The sequence below is a fragment of the Electrophorus electricus genome, chromosome 5 (genome assembly GCF_013358815.1).
Source record: "Electrophorus electricus isolate fEleEle1 chromosome 5, fEleEle1.pri, whole genome shotgun sequence".
Lineage (NCBI taxonomy): Eukaryota > Metazoa > Chordata > Actinopteri > Gymnotiformes > Gymnotidae > Electrophorus > Electrophorus electricus.
This window is the reverse complement of record NC_049539.1, coordinates 25,166,666-25,184,531: the sequence shown is the minus strand read 5'-3', so window position 1 is coordinate 25,184,531 and position 17,866 is coordinate 25,166,666. Positions and strand designations below refer to the sequence as shown.

Below are 17,866 nucleotides of genomic sequence, written 5' to 3'. Positions count from 1 at the left end.
TCTTACATGGGGATTTCTGAAACAGCTAATATATATCTGGTTCATATACATTCAAATATATTTTACTCTTACATGGGCATTTCTGAAACAGCTATTATATCTTCTATATATGCATACCAATATGTTTTAATCTTACATGTGGAAATCTGAAGTAGCTAACATATCTTTGACATGTAGACTGCACTGTAGTTATTACCCCTTCATCAGTACAGTTCATTACAGTTATTAGCCCTTAATGAGTACAATAACACTGTGATTATTCCTGGGATCTTCTTTATAAATATAATGAATGTTTTGTATTACTTCTTGAAAGATTATGGGTTAAATTATCACTTGAAAAATGTTTTTATTGGGATCAATATTATTATTTAATTATATGAATGTAACAAAATGCTTACAAGAATAAATAATTGCATTACCCTCCCATCTTTTTATAACTGTTCTGAATATACACACTGCTCTGAACATACGCACTGCTATGAACCTCCTGCTCTGAAGATATACACTGCTATAAACCTTGTGCTATGAACATACAGAGTACTATATGAAACTCGTCCGTATTGCCTTAAATGCATGTGAAGCTGTCATCTGAACAGCATTGATAAATGGCTTAATTATGATCAGCTGTATGGCTGAATGAAAATTAATGCCTTTGACAGACAAATCCCATCATTAAGAGGGAGAATGGGGTGATTGAGGTAAGTGATGTTCTATGAACTAACCATAGAGGGTCTACAGGAGAAAGAGCAGTTCATCAGTGAAACCACTAGGGGGAGTGTTTTTGTACAAGACTTTCTTCACTCACATGTGGACAGGAAAGAGAAATATTCAGTTTATGCGAAAAAAAGGGATGCGAGAGATCATTGCATTCATCTGACAGCTAACAACAGATCCCATCATTAAGGACACCAGGTGGGTGTTCCATGAGTTTGTGTGATCTGTGTAGTGTATCTACTACCACCACACACAGCAGTCTCCCATAGACCCCTTATGATGTTCATGGCCAAGTTTCCCTGCTATCTACGGTGGGAAGCTGCAAAGAGAGTAGGGCCAAGATAGTCGAGAGAAAGCTTCAGTGATTTACATCTTAACTCTTAAAAAGTTCTTTCAATCCCATAGATGGGCATTATTTCAATTAAATGTTTTTAAAATATGTACTTAATTATTTTTGATCATGCTGAAATTTGTATTTTGATGGACAGTTTGTGTATTTGAAATGTATTTTTTTTATTATTTTATTGTTTTCACATTTTATTGACAAATAAGACACATTTTTATCCCTAGGTTAAAAGTGTTGAAAAAATGACTATGATTAATACAATCACAGTCTTTATCTAAATTCAAGTGAATCACATGACATGTCCTGTCGGGTCCAGCAACTCTCACTCCCTCCACCTGCACCCACTGTATTGCACAAAGACCCGCCCCTACTCTGATTGGCTCTGACTCTGACAGTTACACACCACCTCACCCCTTCATGTCTAAATCTATCCAACCTAAACAATGAAGGCAATGAGTACTAGCCAATCAGAGGAAGAGTTGCAGTCAGCAATGTGTTCAGTGTGAACTACCATATTTCACTTGTGTTCCTTGTGACCTGTAGCTTGACAAGAAAGAGGCTGGTTTAGTGTTTGGTGCAAATTTCCTTGAAGATAAAGACATTTCCCTGTTTGCCTGTACTGTACTGAGTAGATATGGGACTACTATATGGGATTTTGTGTGTGGGTGGGTGGGGGGGGATTTAACAACCTTTAAAAATCAGACATCCTTGTGCTTTTGAATATTTAATACAAGCGGCACCCATGCTGGGACAAATCAGTTTTCATACTGTTACGCCCTTGTGACATTACAAGTTTGTTCTTCATGCTGTGGTGATTTAAGATTTGTTTTACAGGTTATCGAGGATGTACTATAAGGAAACCAGTGAGCCGCACAGATAACTCATAGACGCGCTGATTGAACAATGGGAAACCTTTGTCACTTATGTGTTGGTGCCCCGTAGTGTCTTAGTCAGTAGTCACCATGCGTGCCACGGTAGACACAGCTCTGAGTTTGTCCAATCACTGTCAGTTTTAGGCTCTCTTTGATATAGGGTGTTGAGTTTGAATAGGGCCTTATGAGTTAGGACTTTGCTGTCTGGCTAGGTTCTTAGATAGAGCCTTATAAGTATACGTGAACTTTATGCACAGGGCCTTCGAGTGGTTAGTTGTAATGCTTCTTAAATATGAGGTTTGAGTTTTTAAGACAGCGGACATGTAAAGCTTCTCCATTAGGAGGTTCAAGTTGATACAGTTTTATATATATATGCTCATGAGAGGGGTAGGTAATAGGGCCATAACAGGCACATTAACTGCTCAAAAATGCAAATATCTAATCATCTAATCATCCAGTCACATGGCAGCAACCCAGTGCATCTAGGCATCAAGACAACCTGCTGAACTTTAAATTGAGCATCAGAATGGGGAACAAAGCTGATTTAAGTGACTCTGAACATGGCATGATAGTTGGTGCTACATGGGCTGGTCAGAGTATTTCAGAAACTGTTGACCTAGTGGGATTTTACAACCTGTTGCTGTCATTGTTTGGCAACAACCTGTCTCACCACAAAGACCAAGAGTCGCGACACACCCTCTATTTTTACTGTTGCTGGTGAACACACTGATTTACCAATGTTTTTAGTAAATCCTAAACAGCTCAGTTACCACCTTACCAACCTGCCAGACACCACACCCCTCAAGAGTCATTTATTTTTTTTCCCTGAATCAGCTGACATGGAGGAATACATCACAGAATCACTAAAGCTCAGCTACAAACAGCCCTCAACATTTGTATTTTTTTGTTTGTTTGTTTGTTTGTTTTTTGTGAAGAAGAAAAATGACAGGGGTTAACGCAGTGTATAGATTATTGTGGATTAAATGTTATTATACTGAATAATCACTACACGCTTCTACTAGTCCCCTCAGTTCTGGAACAGCTTCACCAGCCAACAGCATTTACTAAATTATGGTTATAACCTGATATGTATCAGAGAGGGTGATGAGTGGAAGACCGTTTTTATTACTGTGAGGGACCACTATGAACTCTTGGTTATGTCTTACAGCTTGGTAAATACTGCTTCAGTTTTCCAGTCCTTTGTCAGTGAAGTCTTCAGAGATGTTAAATAAATGGGTAGTGGTCAACATTGGTATTTTTGTCACGGTTGGCCCCTTATAGTGTCATTATTGTCATGGTTTCCCTGTCTTGTGTTATTGTTTGCTTTACTTCCTTATTGTGGTTCCGTTCCTTAGTTTCTTCACCTCTTATTATTTGCACCTGTGTCTTGTTTAACTCTTATTAGTTCATGTATGTAAACATTGTCTTGTTCCCTGTGTTTCTGTCTGGTTATTGTAATTCCTAGCCTGTATGTGATATACTGTATATACTGAATGTAAATCAAAGCCTCTGTGTGTTAATCCATGCTTTCATGTTTCCTAGCCTTGTTTTTATTCTAACCTTTGTTTATCCTAGTGTCATGGATGGCCACCCTCCTGGCATCCCTGTTTCCATGTCATGTCCATGGTTTCCATGTCATGTCTGTTTTCCTTTACTTCCTGGTAGGTCCGTTCCTTAGTTTCGTTTTCTCCTCGTCTGGTTTTCCACACCTGTTATTACGTTCACCTGTGTCTGGTTTAATTAGTTAATATATTTAAACCCCGTCTGGATCTCTGTGTCTCGGTTTTTCATTCTGTAACGTAGAGCGGTAAGGAGGCTAACGCAAGTGCGGAGAAGAACGAGCTTTATTAGGAGTAAATCCAGAGTAATGGCCATTAGGGTAGTGCAGGGTCAGTATAGTGATGCGGAGAGTAAGAGGATTCATGACAAGAACAAGGCTAGGATACACAAACAACTAATAAACACAAACAGCGTATAAAACGAAACACACGGGGGCTTGAATAAACAAAGGCTAGAATAAATAAACATGACATTACATACACGGAATACATACAGCGGTTAGACTTGGGTAAACGATGAACCTACTTGCATACAATGAACAGCCGAGACACAGGGAACCAGACAAGGTTTAAATATATGAACTAATTAACTCTAAACCAGACACATGTGAAAGTAATAACAGGCGTGGAAATACAGACAAGGGGGCTGGGGTGGAGAAGATGAAACCAAGAAATGGAAATACAAGGATGTAAAGGAAAACAGCAACATGACAGGAAAACCATGGAAACAGGGATGCCAGGAGGGTGACCATGCGTAACATCTAACCTCTATGTGATTCCTAGACTCTTTGCTATGGCTTGCATCCCTTGTTTGCCATCGTGTGCTTTTGTTTGTTTGCTAATCGTGTATTCCCGGCTCACGGTCCCTGCACAGTTACAATGACTGTGAGTCTGGATTTGCCCCTCATAAATCCCACTCTTCTCTGCACATGCATCCACCTCCTAACTGCCCCATGTTACAATTTTATACTATTCACACAAAATAGAGGGGCACGTCAGAGCAGTTTTGCTCGGGTTTCATGAACATAAGCTGTATGTGAAATTGGACAAATGTGATTTCCAAAAGAAATACACTTGTTAAGCTACGTCATAGGCTCTTGGGGGGGGGGGGGGGGTGGTCACCATGGATACCTCTAAAGTGTCAGCAGTAACTGACTGGCCTCGTTCTTGTTCTGTAAAGGAACTGCAGAGCCCTTATTTGGACCAAAGAGGCACAGGATGCTTTTATGGAATTAAACAGAAGGTTCACTACAGCACCCGTTCTGACACATCCCAATCCCTCCTTACCTTTTGTAGTGGAAGTCGAGGCATCCAAAACAGGCACAGCACCATGGTACACCTGCCAAGTTATATCCCTGCACTTTCTTTTCCCACAAACTTTGCCTGCAGAGATAAATTACAGTATAGGGAACAGAGTATTACAGGTCATAAAGTCTGCGTTAGAAGAGTGGATGCACTGGCTGGAGGAAAGATACTCTTCACTCACTCCAGATTCCTACTGGCCATAAGAATTTGGAATGCATTAAGGCAGTGAAATGATTGAACTCTAGTCAAGCTAGATGCACTCTGTATTTTATTCGTTTCAACTTCTGATCCACCTCCAATGACTGCCCTCAGGGTAAGCTTTACAAGGCACTGCCCTCCCCTTCTCCAGTGGACACAAACCTTGTGCAGTTCAGGAATGCTGGTGTTCACTGTACACTAGCAATAGTAAGGAACAAGTACTGGTGGCCTAGCATATCCCAAGATGTTTTAAACTTTGTTAATCAGTATGATGATTGTGCTCAGAGCAAAACCCCTCGCCAGCTACCGGTTGGATTGTTGGAACCACTCCTGATTCCCAAGCACCCCAGCTATGGATTTTGTAACACATCTATGCATTTCACAAGGCTATGGAGAGAGCTGAAGCTCTTTTCCACAATTAGTTTCACTTTTTTGACATAGGACAGGACAATGTGTCTGATCGGGGTTATTCAGTTCATCTCGAGAGTCTGGAACTCCTTCTGTACCATGATAAATATTTCTGTCAGTCTGACTTCAGGTTATCACCCCAAATCCAATTGTCAGGCCTAAACCAGGACTTGACCCGAATTCTTACTGCAGTAATTCTCAACATGACTGGAGCTGAGTTTTTTACTCTGGGCAGAATATGCGCAACATTCATAATTCACTGGACTCACTGTCCCCCGTCAGCCGAAAGTATTCTGTCTACGGCTGGCGCGCGGCCCCTTCTGCCAGACGTCTCCGTGTGTGTGTGTGTGTGTGTGTGTTCGTTCGTATCACCCTTGCTCCTCGTTTTGTGTCTTTATCGAGAGTGTATATAAGTCTCTTGTTTAGTAGTGGATGTTGTCTGTGTTTAACATTCCGTTAGCCTGTGTGCTACATTGTCTGTTGTTTGGTATTAATAAACGTCACTTTGTCACACTCGGCTCGTTCCTGCGTCTTGCCTAGCCTCTGACGTCACAGCTGGACTCACTGTCCCATGTCAGCCATACAGTACACAGTGTCAGGAGTAGTGTCAGTGCTGACTTTAGTCTGTATCTCACAGAAATGAGAGAGGCAGAGCATCAGGCGGTCATGTCAAATATCAAGTTTCAAAAAAGAAAACAGGGGTGCATAGAGAAATATATATTCTATATATGTACAAAAATATATTAGCAATGTATGTACAATATAAGTATATTATGTTTATATACACAATGTACAATGTATATGGTTGTGTATATATGTATATACACAATGTACAGAATGTACAGATCCATTTTGTAAAATTACATATTTACAGTTTTTATGTTACATGGTGGGGATTGAATATATATACAGTTATGTTACATGGTGGTGGTGGTCCCCACAGTTTATAAGTTTCCCGAATGGCCTGTGGGAAGAAGCTCCTCTTCAGCCTCTCTGTCTTGGTCTTCAGGGAGCGAACGCGCCTCCCTGACCTCAACAGAGAAAAGAGTCTATTGTTGGGATGGGTGGGGTCCTTCACAATCCTCCTGGCCTTGGTCTGGCACCGCTTGTAGTAGATGGTCTGCAGGTCAGGAAGTTCCGTGTGAGTAATGCGCTCTGCTGAACGTACTACCCATTTGAGTGCTTGTCTGTCCTGCTTGGTGCTATTCCCAAACCAGACTGTGATGTTCCCCGTAAGGATACTCTCGATAGTGCAGGTGTAGAAGTTCCGCAGTACCTTGGAGGGCAGTCTGAAGTCTCTTAGGCGTCTGAGGTGGTAAAGATGCTGACGAGCATTCTTTGCCAGGAAGTTGGTATGGCGGGACCAGGACAGGTCCTGCGAGATGTGAACACCAAGGTACCTGAAACTATCTACTCTCTCCACCGTGGTTCCACTGATCCTCACAGGTTGGTAGTGCCACTCCTGCTTCTTGCTGCAATCCACAATCAGCTCCTTTGTCTTACTGACGTTTAGGAAGAAATTATTTAACTGGCACCAGTTTTCCAGGTGTTTAATCTCCTCCAGGTAGGCCCTCTCATCGTTGTCCGAGATCAGGCCCATGACAACAGTGTCGTCAGCAAACTTGACAATGATGGTGGAGCTAGAAGTGGCTGGGCAGTCGTAGGTGTACAGTGAGTAGAGCAGGGGGCTTAGGACACAACCCTGAGGAGCTCCAGTGCTGAGAGTGAGGGTGGATGAGGCACAGTTGCCCACCCGTACTGATTGTGGTCTGTCTGTTAGGAAGTTGGAGATCCAGTCACTCAGGTGAACTGGAGTCGACAAACAGCATTTTAACATAATTTCCCCTCCCTTTGTCCAGGTGGGTCAGTGTGGTGTGGAGCAGATGTGCAATTGCATCATCAGTGGAGCGGTTGTGGCGGTATGCAAACTGCAGTGGGTCCATGGAGGCTGGCAGTGAAGATGTGATGAAGTCTCTGACTAGCTTTTCAAAGCACTTCATCACGACTGATGTGAGGGCAACAGGGCCATAGTCATTGAGGCCGGAGGGTCGAGGTTTCTTCGGGACCGGGATGATGGTGGATCGCTTGAAGCTGGATGGGACGATACCGAGAGGAGAGATTGAAGATGTCGGCGAATACCGGGGCTAGCTGATCTGCACAGGCTTTGAGGACCCTCCCGCAGATACCATCTGGTCGCACCGCCTTCCTGGTATTCAATATACAATAGTGTGCAGAAATCTTGGGCACCTAAAGAAAACTGTTCATTTATTTCCTCCTGACAAGCACTTCTTGGATGGTTTAATAATTATATTCATCATCATTACTAGTATCCATGTGAAGCAGTAACATTTTAATGCATACAAAGCATTACAAACAGTCTAAATTGTGATTGTTCAAGGTGGAGAGAGATGCATATCAAAGCCAAGAGATCTTGTGTAACTCCAGAGTAGGTTACTATGCAAATGTAAGAAACTGTAATGGTCTCCAATTATCATTTTATATCAAATAAAGAATGTTTGAAAATGAACTGGCATGTGAAGATCATTATTATTCACTGACTTGCCAGAGATCTGATATTTGTACCCGGTTCTCTTCTCTTCTCCGCAGGTTCACAATGAGCACGTGTGACAGACGTGGAAGAGTCTGGAGACCCCGTGGTTAACATTATGCTGCCTGCAACATCCAACATCTGACACAGGAATTTCTACATTCATTGAGGTACTGAGATTCTATGAACTTACAGGAGAAGTTATCCTGTAGAACTAGCAGTTCAGCAGTGAAACTGTGAAAGATCAGTACTTGAGCATATTAGACATATCCATTGACCCCAAAATATTTTGAGATGTTTCATTCATTTGCTCCTAGCAATTGCTCTAATTCTAATTGCTCCAGCAGCTGTATTCTCTGAAAAACATGAGGAAAAAATATTGTTCCCCATAGAAATTCTGTGAGAAAAAGGAAATGAATGTTGATCACAATGTAAGCTGGACTAGTTCACTACAAGAAAGCTGGACCAAAACAATCAATAGCACTGCCCAACAATGGGGTACTAGATTTAAAATATTTAAAATATTAAAGTTGTTATCACTGCTGTGTAACTTTATTCATGACTGTTAATGTGATCTGTGAAAAAAAGAGAAAAAATGTGTTATATTTTCAGATGTATTTATATGTGCTGGAGTTGATGTGCATTGGTTATTTACAAATGCATAACTGAGGAAAGGAAGAAGCATGAATATGTAGAGCTGCAGTAAGGGATCATGGATACTAAGCACATATTAGGCCAACAGAGACAGGAAATAGTGGATTTGTAGTCAGGCACCAACCCCAAGTATCTTGCATGTGCTTATACAATATTGGGACTGTAACCCAGGTTATTTTATTCACATGGGTTAGGGACTGTTTCCTTTATAATTCTTAAAAGCTCCATAAAGAAATCCAAGTTAAAACGTATAATGAGTCTACAGCCAGTTATACTGCAGAATTTTAAGTACATGCCTTAATGGGATATACTGAACCAGTCTTGCCAAAGGGTTGCACCTTTTATTGCCAACTCAACATGTCCTGGCTGGTTATTTCTTTGCCACCCTGTGGATTTCTGCTACAGCTGACCTTTCTCACTCTGCTGCCAACCGCATTTACAGAGATGTCTTTGCTTTCATCATCTATGTCTCAAGCAGTCTCTTTTTGAGCTTTGATTTAAGTGTGCAGAGTGCGTTGTGAGGCATGTGGATAAGCACAAATGGTTGGCAGAGCTGGTGCTACTGGCTAAAGGAACAAGAAGTGTCAGGGAAAGGAGTTTAAACAGAGCCCCTGTACAAACTTTATTTAGCTTTGTCTTTTGAGATCCAAATAGTAATTTTATTTATTTTTAGTTGGATAAAACCTATTTTAACTCAGTCCAACCTGTGAGGAGTCGTGTCAGTGCTGTCTGTGCTCTGTAGCTCTCTTGAGTGAGAGAGGTGGAGCATCATGATCTCATGCTGTCACATATACAGCAGTGTGCAAATATCTAAGGTACCTACAGAAAACTAGTTAGTTATTATTAATATCTATGTGAAGCAGCTAAATTATAATGCACACAAAGCAAAATACATTGTACCTGCTCACAAAGATAGAGGAATATAATTGGTGTGTAATTTAAGCTTATATTTAGTTGCTTCTCCAGTAAACCCAGTACCAGTGATGGGGACCATAGATGTGAGAGTCTAAATGGGGATTGTTCAAAATAGAGAAAGGTGCAAAACAAAGCCATGAGACCTTGTATAACTCTCACTTATATACAAAGTTTACTATGTAGATTTATGAAATGGTCTCCACAAACCATTCCATATCAAATAAAGGATGATTGAAAATGAATTAACATGATGATCATTATTATTCACTCATTATATTAACTTGTTGATTCAAACTGGTAGGACGTCATAAAGCTTCTCAGCTGACAAGGCTACAGTCCAGCCCACAGGTGAGGAGCACTATAAATACATGATCAATGTAATTACACAAACACTGTAATCCTCTGAACGTTCAGTCACTATCACACAATACTTTAGTTCTGTAGAGTGAGGTCTGATCTTTGAAAGCAGCTGATTAAAAATGGCAGAACAGAATAAGAAAGACAGCACAAAGGTAAGATAATGTGGACCACACTATATTAACTAAAAAGGAGATATGTCATTTGCAGTTTATTGTCTTGATATGTCATTTGCAGTTTCTTAAGCAATGTGTGTGTGTGTGTGTGTGTGTGTGTGTGTGTGTGTGTGTGTGTGTGTGTGTGTGTGTGTGTGTGTGTTGTGTGTTTGTGTGTGTCATGCAGATCTTTAAGGTCTTCAATGACCCCATCCATGGCCACATTCAGTTGCACCCTCTGCTGGTGAAGATCATCGATACTCCACACTTTCAGCGCTTAAGAAACATCAAACAACTTGGAGGAGGTTATTATGTCTTTCCAGGGGCTTCCCACAACCGCTTTGAACACTCCATTGGGTACAATTACTTTATACTTGAAATACTTTATTGAGAATTATGACATTAGCTACAAATAACAGTATGATAACAATGATAATTAATCTAATTTTTATTATCAGTGTGGCACATTTAGCAGGGAAGCTTGTAAAATGTCTGCATGGTTCCCAAAAGATCAAAAAAACAAATGAAGAGAAAAAGGAGAAAGAGGAACTCTGTGTGCAGATTGCAGGATTGTGTCATGACCTGGGTAAGATATTATTGACTATTAGTGTTTGACCATTACCAGTACCAGTGAGACTCTGCTTACATTATGCACATGTATAGAAATAATAAATATATATGTATATCTATAATTATACTGTGAGTGCATATATGTCAAGCAGAGTCCAACTGGTACTGGTAACGGTACTGGCGTATTGTACAAACATAATACAGAATACATAGAATAAAGTAGGTGGGGAGTTAAGTCTATATGTGTGGATATTGTTTGATGTTTGAAGCAAATTGTGATTATTTCAAAATTTATTACATTTAATCCAGACTGATCATGCATTTCTGATTTAAGGCCATGGTCCATTCTCTCATTTATTTGAGGAATTTATGAAGAAAAAGGATCCAAACTGGAAGGTACAGCATTACCACTTGTATTTAATGTTAACTGTCTCATAAACCTAAATAAGTGTTTAGTATTTTAGTATTCAACTTATCTTTTTATTTGTTTATTTGGAAAAAATACATCTCAGTGCATCTCAAAATTATTCCATTGTTGTTTATTATTGTTGTTTATTCTTAAATATCTGCTTTTTCTAAACTTTTTGTATGAACACTATTTATGTATAATCCTGTTTTCAGCTAAAAATAATTCAGCTAAAAACAACTAAAAGATAGTCATAACAATATTGGACATTTTCACTTTCAAACTTTCGTTTTCCCATTCGGATAGCATGAAGAGCAAGGAATCACAATGTTTGAAGACCTGATAAAAGACAGAGAAGTTGCTAAGGAAATGAAAGAATATAAAATTGAACAACAGGATATCAAATTCATCCAGGACCTGATCTGTGGCATGACAGCTTCTGAGGTATGGACTCACATGACACTACTTTATACCAGACAACATAGAACATAATAGGAAAATAAATTAGGTGCATTTAAGACAAGTCCAATTCCTTCATGAATGAGATTGTGAACAATAACAAAAATGATAATAAATAATAACTTTCATTGTAAATTTAATTCCCAAACCTTTGTTAATTAAATATCATCAATTTGAAATCATCAAGAAGCTGATCTGTGGCAAGACAGATCCTGGGGGATGTACTCATGACATTATTTTATACCAGACAATGTAGATGATTATAGGAAAATAAATGTTATATCATGAAAAGAAAAGGATCAAAGAGGTTGAAGAACTTTTAAGCAAGGAGAGAACAATAGAATTTAAAATTAAATCCCATCACACCGAATTCATCAAAAAGCTGATCTGTGATGAGATAGATTGTGAGGTATGCAGTCATATTAAACTCTGCTGTATACCAGGCCATGTAGAGCCTTATAGAAAAATAATTCAACTGCATTAAATCCGGTTCTGGTTATTTTCCTTTGTGTTTGCTTATGTATATCTCATATAATCAGGCAGTAATTACTGTTATAACTGATGGACAGGTATTCTTGTGCAAAAAAATAAAAAATAAAAAATAAAAAATGCTGCTGTTTTCCAAGGGATCTTGGCCATTTATCAGTGTTTAGTTACAGAAACTCTGGTCTGAAGGACCTATTCTCTGTATTTGATGTTATAATGGGGTTCAGATCATTCTTAGTCTTCAGCTGCTATTAACCATAGTTCAACATTTCACAGCATTAGAACATGTCGATATGGCACAGGGATAATGAGAGTAATGTCATTGTTTTGAATTACACAGCCAAATTTCTTCATGTATGAGATGGTGAACAATAACAAAAATTATAAAAAAATAATACCTTTATTTGAATTTCATCTCCAAACCTTTGTATTCCCTTTGAGATATCATGAAAAGGAAAAGATCAAAGTGTTTGAAGAACTGATATACAAGGAAGCAATAACAGAATATAAAATTGAATCTCATCACATTGAAATTATCAAGAAGCTGATCCGTGGCAAGACAGATTATAGGAAAAATTATAGGAAAAAAAATTAGGTGCGTTTAAGACAGCTGCATTTGATCACACAAAATGGTGTAAATTCAATCAGAAAAGGTGATACACTGTCCTAGAAGATTATTTCCTATTGACCATAGATCAACACTTCGGAGCATTAATACCATGTTGGTATGTCATGAGGATAAAAAATCAAATCAAATCAAATCAAAGTTTATTTGTCACATACATAGTCATACACAGTATAACTGGCAGTGAAATGCCTTTGATGACTACTCTGCCCGTAAACTGAGAGATACAGAAAAATATATAGATAAGGGAAATATAAGGTTAAACTGAAACAGATCCTGAAATGTATTTGTAAAGGAAAAAAAATAAAGTCTATGATATAAAATAGAATTTGTCGGGGGGGGGGGGATAAATAAATAAATCTGAATGTGGATGAATAAATATGTCCAGATAAATAAATGAATATAAATGGAATGAATAAACATGAGTATGATTATATACAAGTATACAAGTATCCAGCTCAGGGTGAAGATGTGCCATATGGCACAGTGCAAATAGCAAAATATATGTGTGTAAGCATGTGTATGATGTTATAGTGAACAATGGTCCAGTCCAGTGAGAGGAGAGCAGTCCCATCAGTTGCCTGGTAATGGTACTAATGTCATTGTTTTGAATACCACAGCACCAGTCCTTCCTGTATGAGATAGTAAACAATGCCAAAACTGGCATTGATGTGGATAAAATGGATTATTTCAGTCGGTGAGTTTTTATGAACTGCAAATGTCTTTAATCTCTCCAAGATTCAGTTGAAGACTATGACACATACTACATTTATCCTTTATCCAGAGACTGCCACCATCTGGGTATGACATCCAACTTCTCCCACGAACGTTACATGGTGTTTGCACGAGTTTGCACTAATGATGATGGAGCTGAGCACATCTGCATGAGAGACAAGGTGATCGCATAAACAGGGAAGTGTTTGTTTTAGAACGACTTCCAATCACCATTCTGAGTTTTTCTTCTGTCTCCATCAGGAAGCATTAAACATGTACGAGCTCTTTCATGTTCGGAACCTCCTTCACCACACTGCCTACCAGCACAGGGTTGTAAAGGCAGTTGAACTCATGTAAGTTCACTCTGATTCTATTAAACCATAACACACCTTCCATGTGGGACTGTTACATCCTGTGACATAATGAGTTCATCTTGTGTAGCCAAGGTATAATGTGTCTGCCTTGTTTCGTTTTTGCATCTTTCTTTCACTCTTTCTCACTGTCTCTATCTCCCATGACTAATCCTAATACATACAGTTGAAGTTGGATAATTAAAGTTGATGTGTTTATTTAACAACATTTAGCCTAAACTGGCTTTAGAACCTGATAGCTGTCATTAATAGAGATAATCTGAGAAAGATAAAATTATTTATTTCACTGTCCTGAGCCTTGTAATTAATGTCTACAAACTTCAACACAGTCTGATTGTATTAACCATTCAGGAAACTGGTTTTAATGATAAACTTTCATTGATGTTTCCAGGATTTTAGATGCACTCACAGCAGCTGATAAGACCTTTAAGTTTTCTGATAAAGTAAAGGACCCCAAAGCATACCTGAATCTCACAGGTTGTCCACTTATTTTAGCAAATGTCTGTTTGGTTGTTTGATTTCGTTGTACTATCTTGTTTTGCATTTATTGTTGTTCCTTCTTATGTTATGTTCTTAAGGAAATCCTAAACTCAACAAACAAAGACTCAGGCATCGTACAAGCACAGAACATTATAAAGAGAATTTTTGAGCGCAAATTGTACAGGTTCATTAGAGGGAAAACCTTCCAGACTCAGGAAGTGAGGCACTTGGACATGGTTGAACAGCAACAGGTTTGTAAAGCTTTTCTTGCCTATAGGAGTGGTAAAGTAATGAAAGTATAGAAGTGAAAAATTTATAACTTTTGAAGAAGCACAAAACTGAACAATGCCAAACTTTCTTCTTATTATTGGTGAGTTCAAACAGCCAATGGGAAGACAAAAGTTGATCTGCAAGTGGTAAAAAAATTGTAATCAAGTGCATCCGGGTTTTTAAACCAAAGTTCTATGCTCTGGGTTATTTGTGTACTTCATGCAGTTCTCAGTACATTTTAACTCCTCACCAACAGAACAAGGTGTCAACCTGGTGGAACAAAATCAATGGACAACCTAGTAGCTTGCAGCTCTCTGCAGATGACTTTACAGTCAAGGTAAGTACAGGGAAAATACTATAAACACCTACAGTGCAGTACAGGAAAATACTATAAACACCTAAAGTGCAGTACAGGTGTAACGGCCCAAGTGCCGCAGGGCAAGGAGCAGGACGTTCAGACTCCATCGGTGGTGACAGACATTTATTGAGACACACGGAAGACAAGGGCACTCACATAAACGGTGTAAACTAAGCACATGAAACATCATGAAAATATTAACGAGTAATGACAAACGTACGCACACATGTTCAGGTTTACACATCCAACGGCTGACAACACAGCGTACACAAACGTTGGTTTAAATACACACAGACAATATACACTGAACCATGTGCAGGTGTGTGCAGACAACAGAGGCATGGCTACAAATAAAAATAATTACATTTACTTCCCACTGCACATGTTGGGCCAAACCACGTGACCAGTGGAAAGAGGAAAATACTGTAAACAATTGCAATGCAGCAGACCTGATTTGTCATAGGTGGGGCTTCAGTTTGGCTGTGCAGCACAGAAAGAAATATTAACTATTAAAATACCAAAGCTTCTTATATTCTTGTAACTACTGAAATATCATTGATTTGTAATCTGCAGTTTCCAAACTTGAAAGGTCCAGTGTCCTTAGCTTGTGGCTATGAGGTTTAACAGATAATCAGTTATTAACAGTAACTACTACCTTTATAATCTTTGCTTAAGAAAAAAATGTGCATTTGAAATATATATATGAAACCAAAGAATTTGTCTAGACCAGACTATCACTTAGTCATACATGCACTTGTACACTTTTAATATCTCTAATTTTTACTGAAATAAGTGTCTCCATCATTACAGCTTGCAAAATTCAATTATGGGATGAAAGACAAGAACCCAGTTGATTCTCTGCGATTCTACACCAAAGATGATCCACACAAACCAATCACACTGTCCAAAGATGAGGTACTAGATTCAGAAGCTGTTTTATTTGATAGTTATCTGTTATTCCACTTGTGTGATACCAATTTTGTAATATTAGAGGTAGTTGACATCTAAAAAACTGCACATACTAAAGTCTATACAAGCAGGTCTACATGTATGTGCATGTGCTGGAGTTTACTTATATGGACAATAGCAGCACTGCAGGACATTTCTGACTGATTTAAATACAACTTTGCTTTTTAACAGTGACTTGTGAATTGTTTCAACTTTTTAATTTAACTGAGTGATGTGTGAATTGTTTCATGTTTTTACAGGTCTCATACCTCCTGCATGAGAAATTTTCTGAAACCAAGGTCTTGCTTTTCTACAGGGGAGAAAATAAAGATGTTGAAAAATTGGCCAAACAGAATATCGAAGCATTTTGGGAAGAAGTGAAAAAAACAGATCAGTAAGAGTTAGATGGTTAGTGTGAAACACAAGCACATTTTAAAGCACTAAACTTCAAATTGCTTTCCTAAGCTCCTCTTGTAACAGTGAGCGGTGAGGAGGCGGACGCATATGCGGAGAAGAGCGAGATTTATTATGGGCAAATCCAAAATCAGAGTCATTAGGGTAGTCCAGGGTCACAGAGCCAACATGGACTGTACGGGGATACATTACAAACAAACACACACAAATGCAAACAGGGGAAGCTATAACTAAGGCTAAGAAATACTCAGAGGTTAAGAAACACAAAGGCTAGGAAAAATACCAAGGCACAGAGTCCAAACTTACATGCATGCATGCATTCATACAAATAAACAACGCATCAAACACAATCAAAGAACCTAGAAGCAAACACAATGAACAGCAAAAACCAAGGCCACAAGGCAGGGTTTAAATACATCAACTAAACGAGGGACAGGTGTTGAATATCAAGGGGCAGAGAAAACTAAACTATGGAACGGAACTAAAAAACACAAGACAGGGAAAACATGGAACACAGAAGCTGGGAGGGACTGATCGTGACACCTTTAACATTGTTAGAAACAGCTATGGCATTTTTTTTCAACAGTAGTAATTTTAGAAAGTTAAAGCACTACTTTAACTTTTTTACAAGTTAAAGTAGTAATGGTGATACATAGAGGACCACACTAACTGAGTCCATATGAGGTGTTGGTTATTTTAATCTTACATGAGGATTTCTGAAACAGCTAATATATATGTTTATATACATTCAAATATATTTTACTCTTACATGGGCATTTCTGAAACAGCTAATATGTCTTCTACATGTACAAGTAAATATGTTTTAATCTTGCATGTGTATATCTGAAGTAGCTAACATATCTTTGTCATGTATATTTCATCACTAGAACTTTAAAGGACTTGGGTATTCACAGCTGACTGGATTGAAACATCCTGTTTCTCCAGAGACCTTGTGTATTGCACTGTAGTTATTACCCCTTCATCAGTACACTACACTGCAGTTATTCCTGGGATCTTCTTTATATATATAATGAATGTTTTGTATGACTTCTTTAAAAATTATGGGATGAATTATCAATTGAAAAAATGTTTATTAATGGGACTGATGGGTTTGCACAGTCATATGAATATAATAAAATGTCTGTATGATTATAAGAATAAATAATTACAATACTCTCCCCTTTTTTTATAACTGCTATAAACCTCCTGTTATGAACATACGCACTGCTATATGAATCTCATCCCTATTGCCTTAAATCCATGTGAAGCTCAGCCATCTGAACAGCATTGATAAATGGCTAAATTATGATCAGCTGTATGGCTGAATGAAAATGAATGCCTTTGACAGACAAATCCCATCATTAAGAGGGAGAATGGGGTGATTGAGGTAAGTGATGTTCTATGAACTAACCATAGAGGGTCTACATAGAGAAAGAGCAGTTCATCAGTGAAACCACTAGGGGGAGTGTTTTTGTACAAGACTTTCTTCACATGTGGACAGAAAAGAAGACAGAAAAGAGAAATTTTCAGGACAGAAAAGATAAATATTCAGGACAGAAAAGAGGACAGAAAAAAAGAAATATTCAGATTGTGAGAGAAAAAAAAGGGATGCGAGAGATCATTGCATTCATCTGACAGCTAACAACAGATCACATCATTAAGGACTCCAGGTGGGTGTTCCATGAGTTTGTGTGATCTGTATAGTGTATCTACTACCACCACACACAGCAGTCT

General features: G+C 38.6%; 1 protein-coding gene across 1 annotated transcript; it reads left to right on the top strand.

Moving 5' to 3' along the window:
* The first annotated feature begins 10,212 nt into the window (after positions 1–10,212).
* On the top strand, positions 10,213–16,116 carry LOC118241298 (deoxynucleoside triphosphate triphosphohydrolase SAMHD1-like). Its single transcript, XM_035525946.1, has 12 exons — positions 10,213–10,388; positions 10,490–10,617; positions 10,936–10,997; positions 11,314–11,451; positions 13,198–13,274; positions 13,362–13,473; positions 13,553–13,644; positions 14,054–14,139; positions 14,236–14,393; positions 14,669–14,749; positions 15,581–15,685; positions 15,979–16,116. The coding sequence occupies exons 1-12, from the start codon at positions 10,213–10,215 to the stop codon at positions 16,114–16,116; spliced, it is 1,353 nt and encodes a 450-aa protein (XP_035381839.1).
* The last annotated feature ends 1,750 nt before the right edge of the window (positions 16,117–17,866 follow it).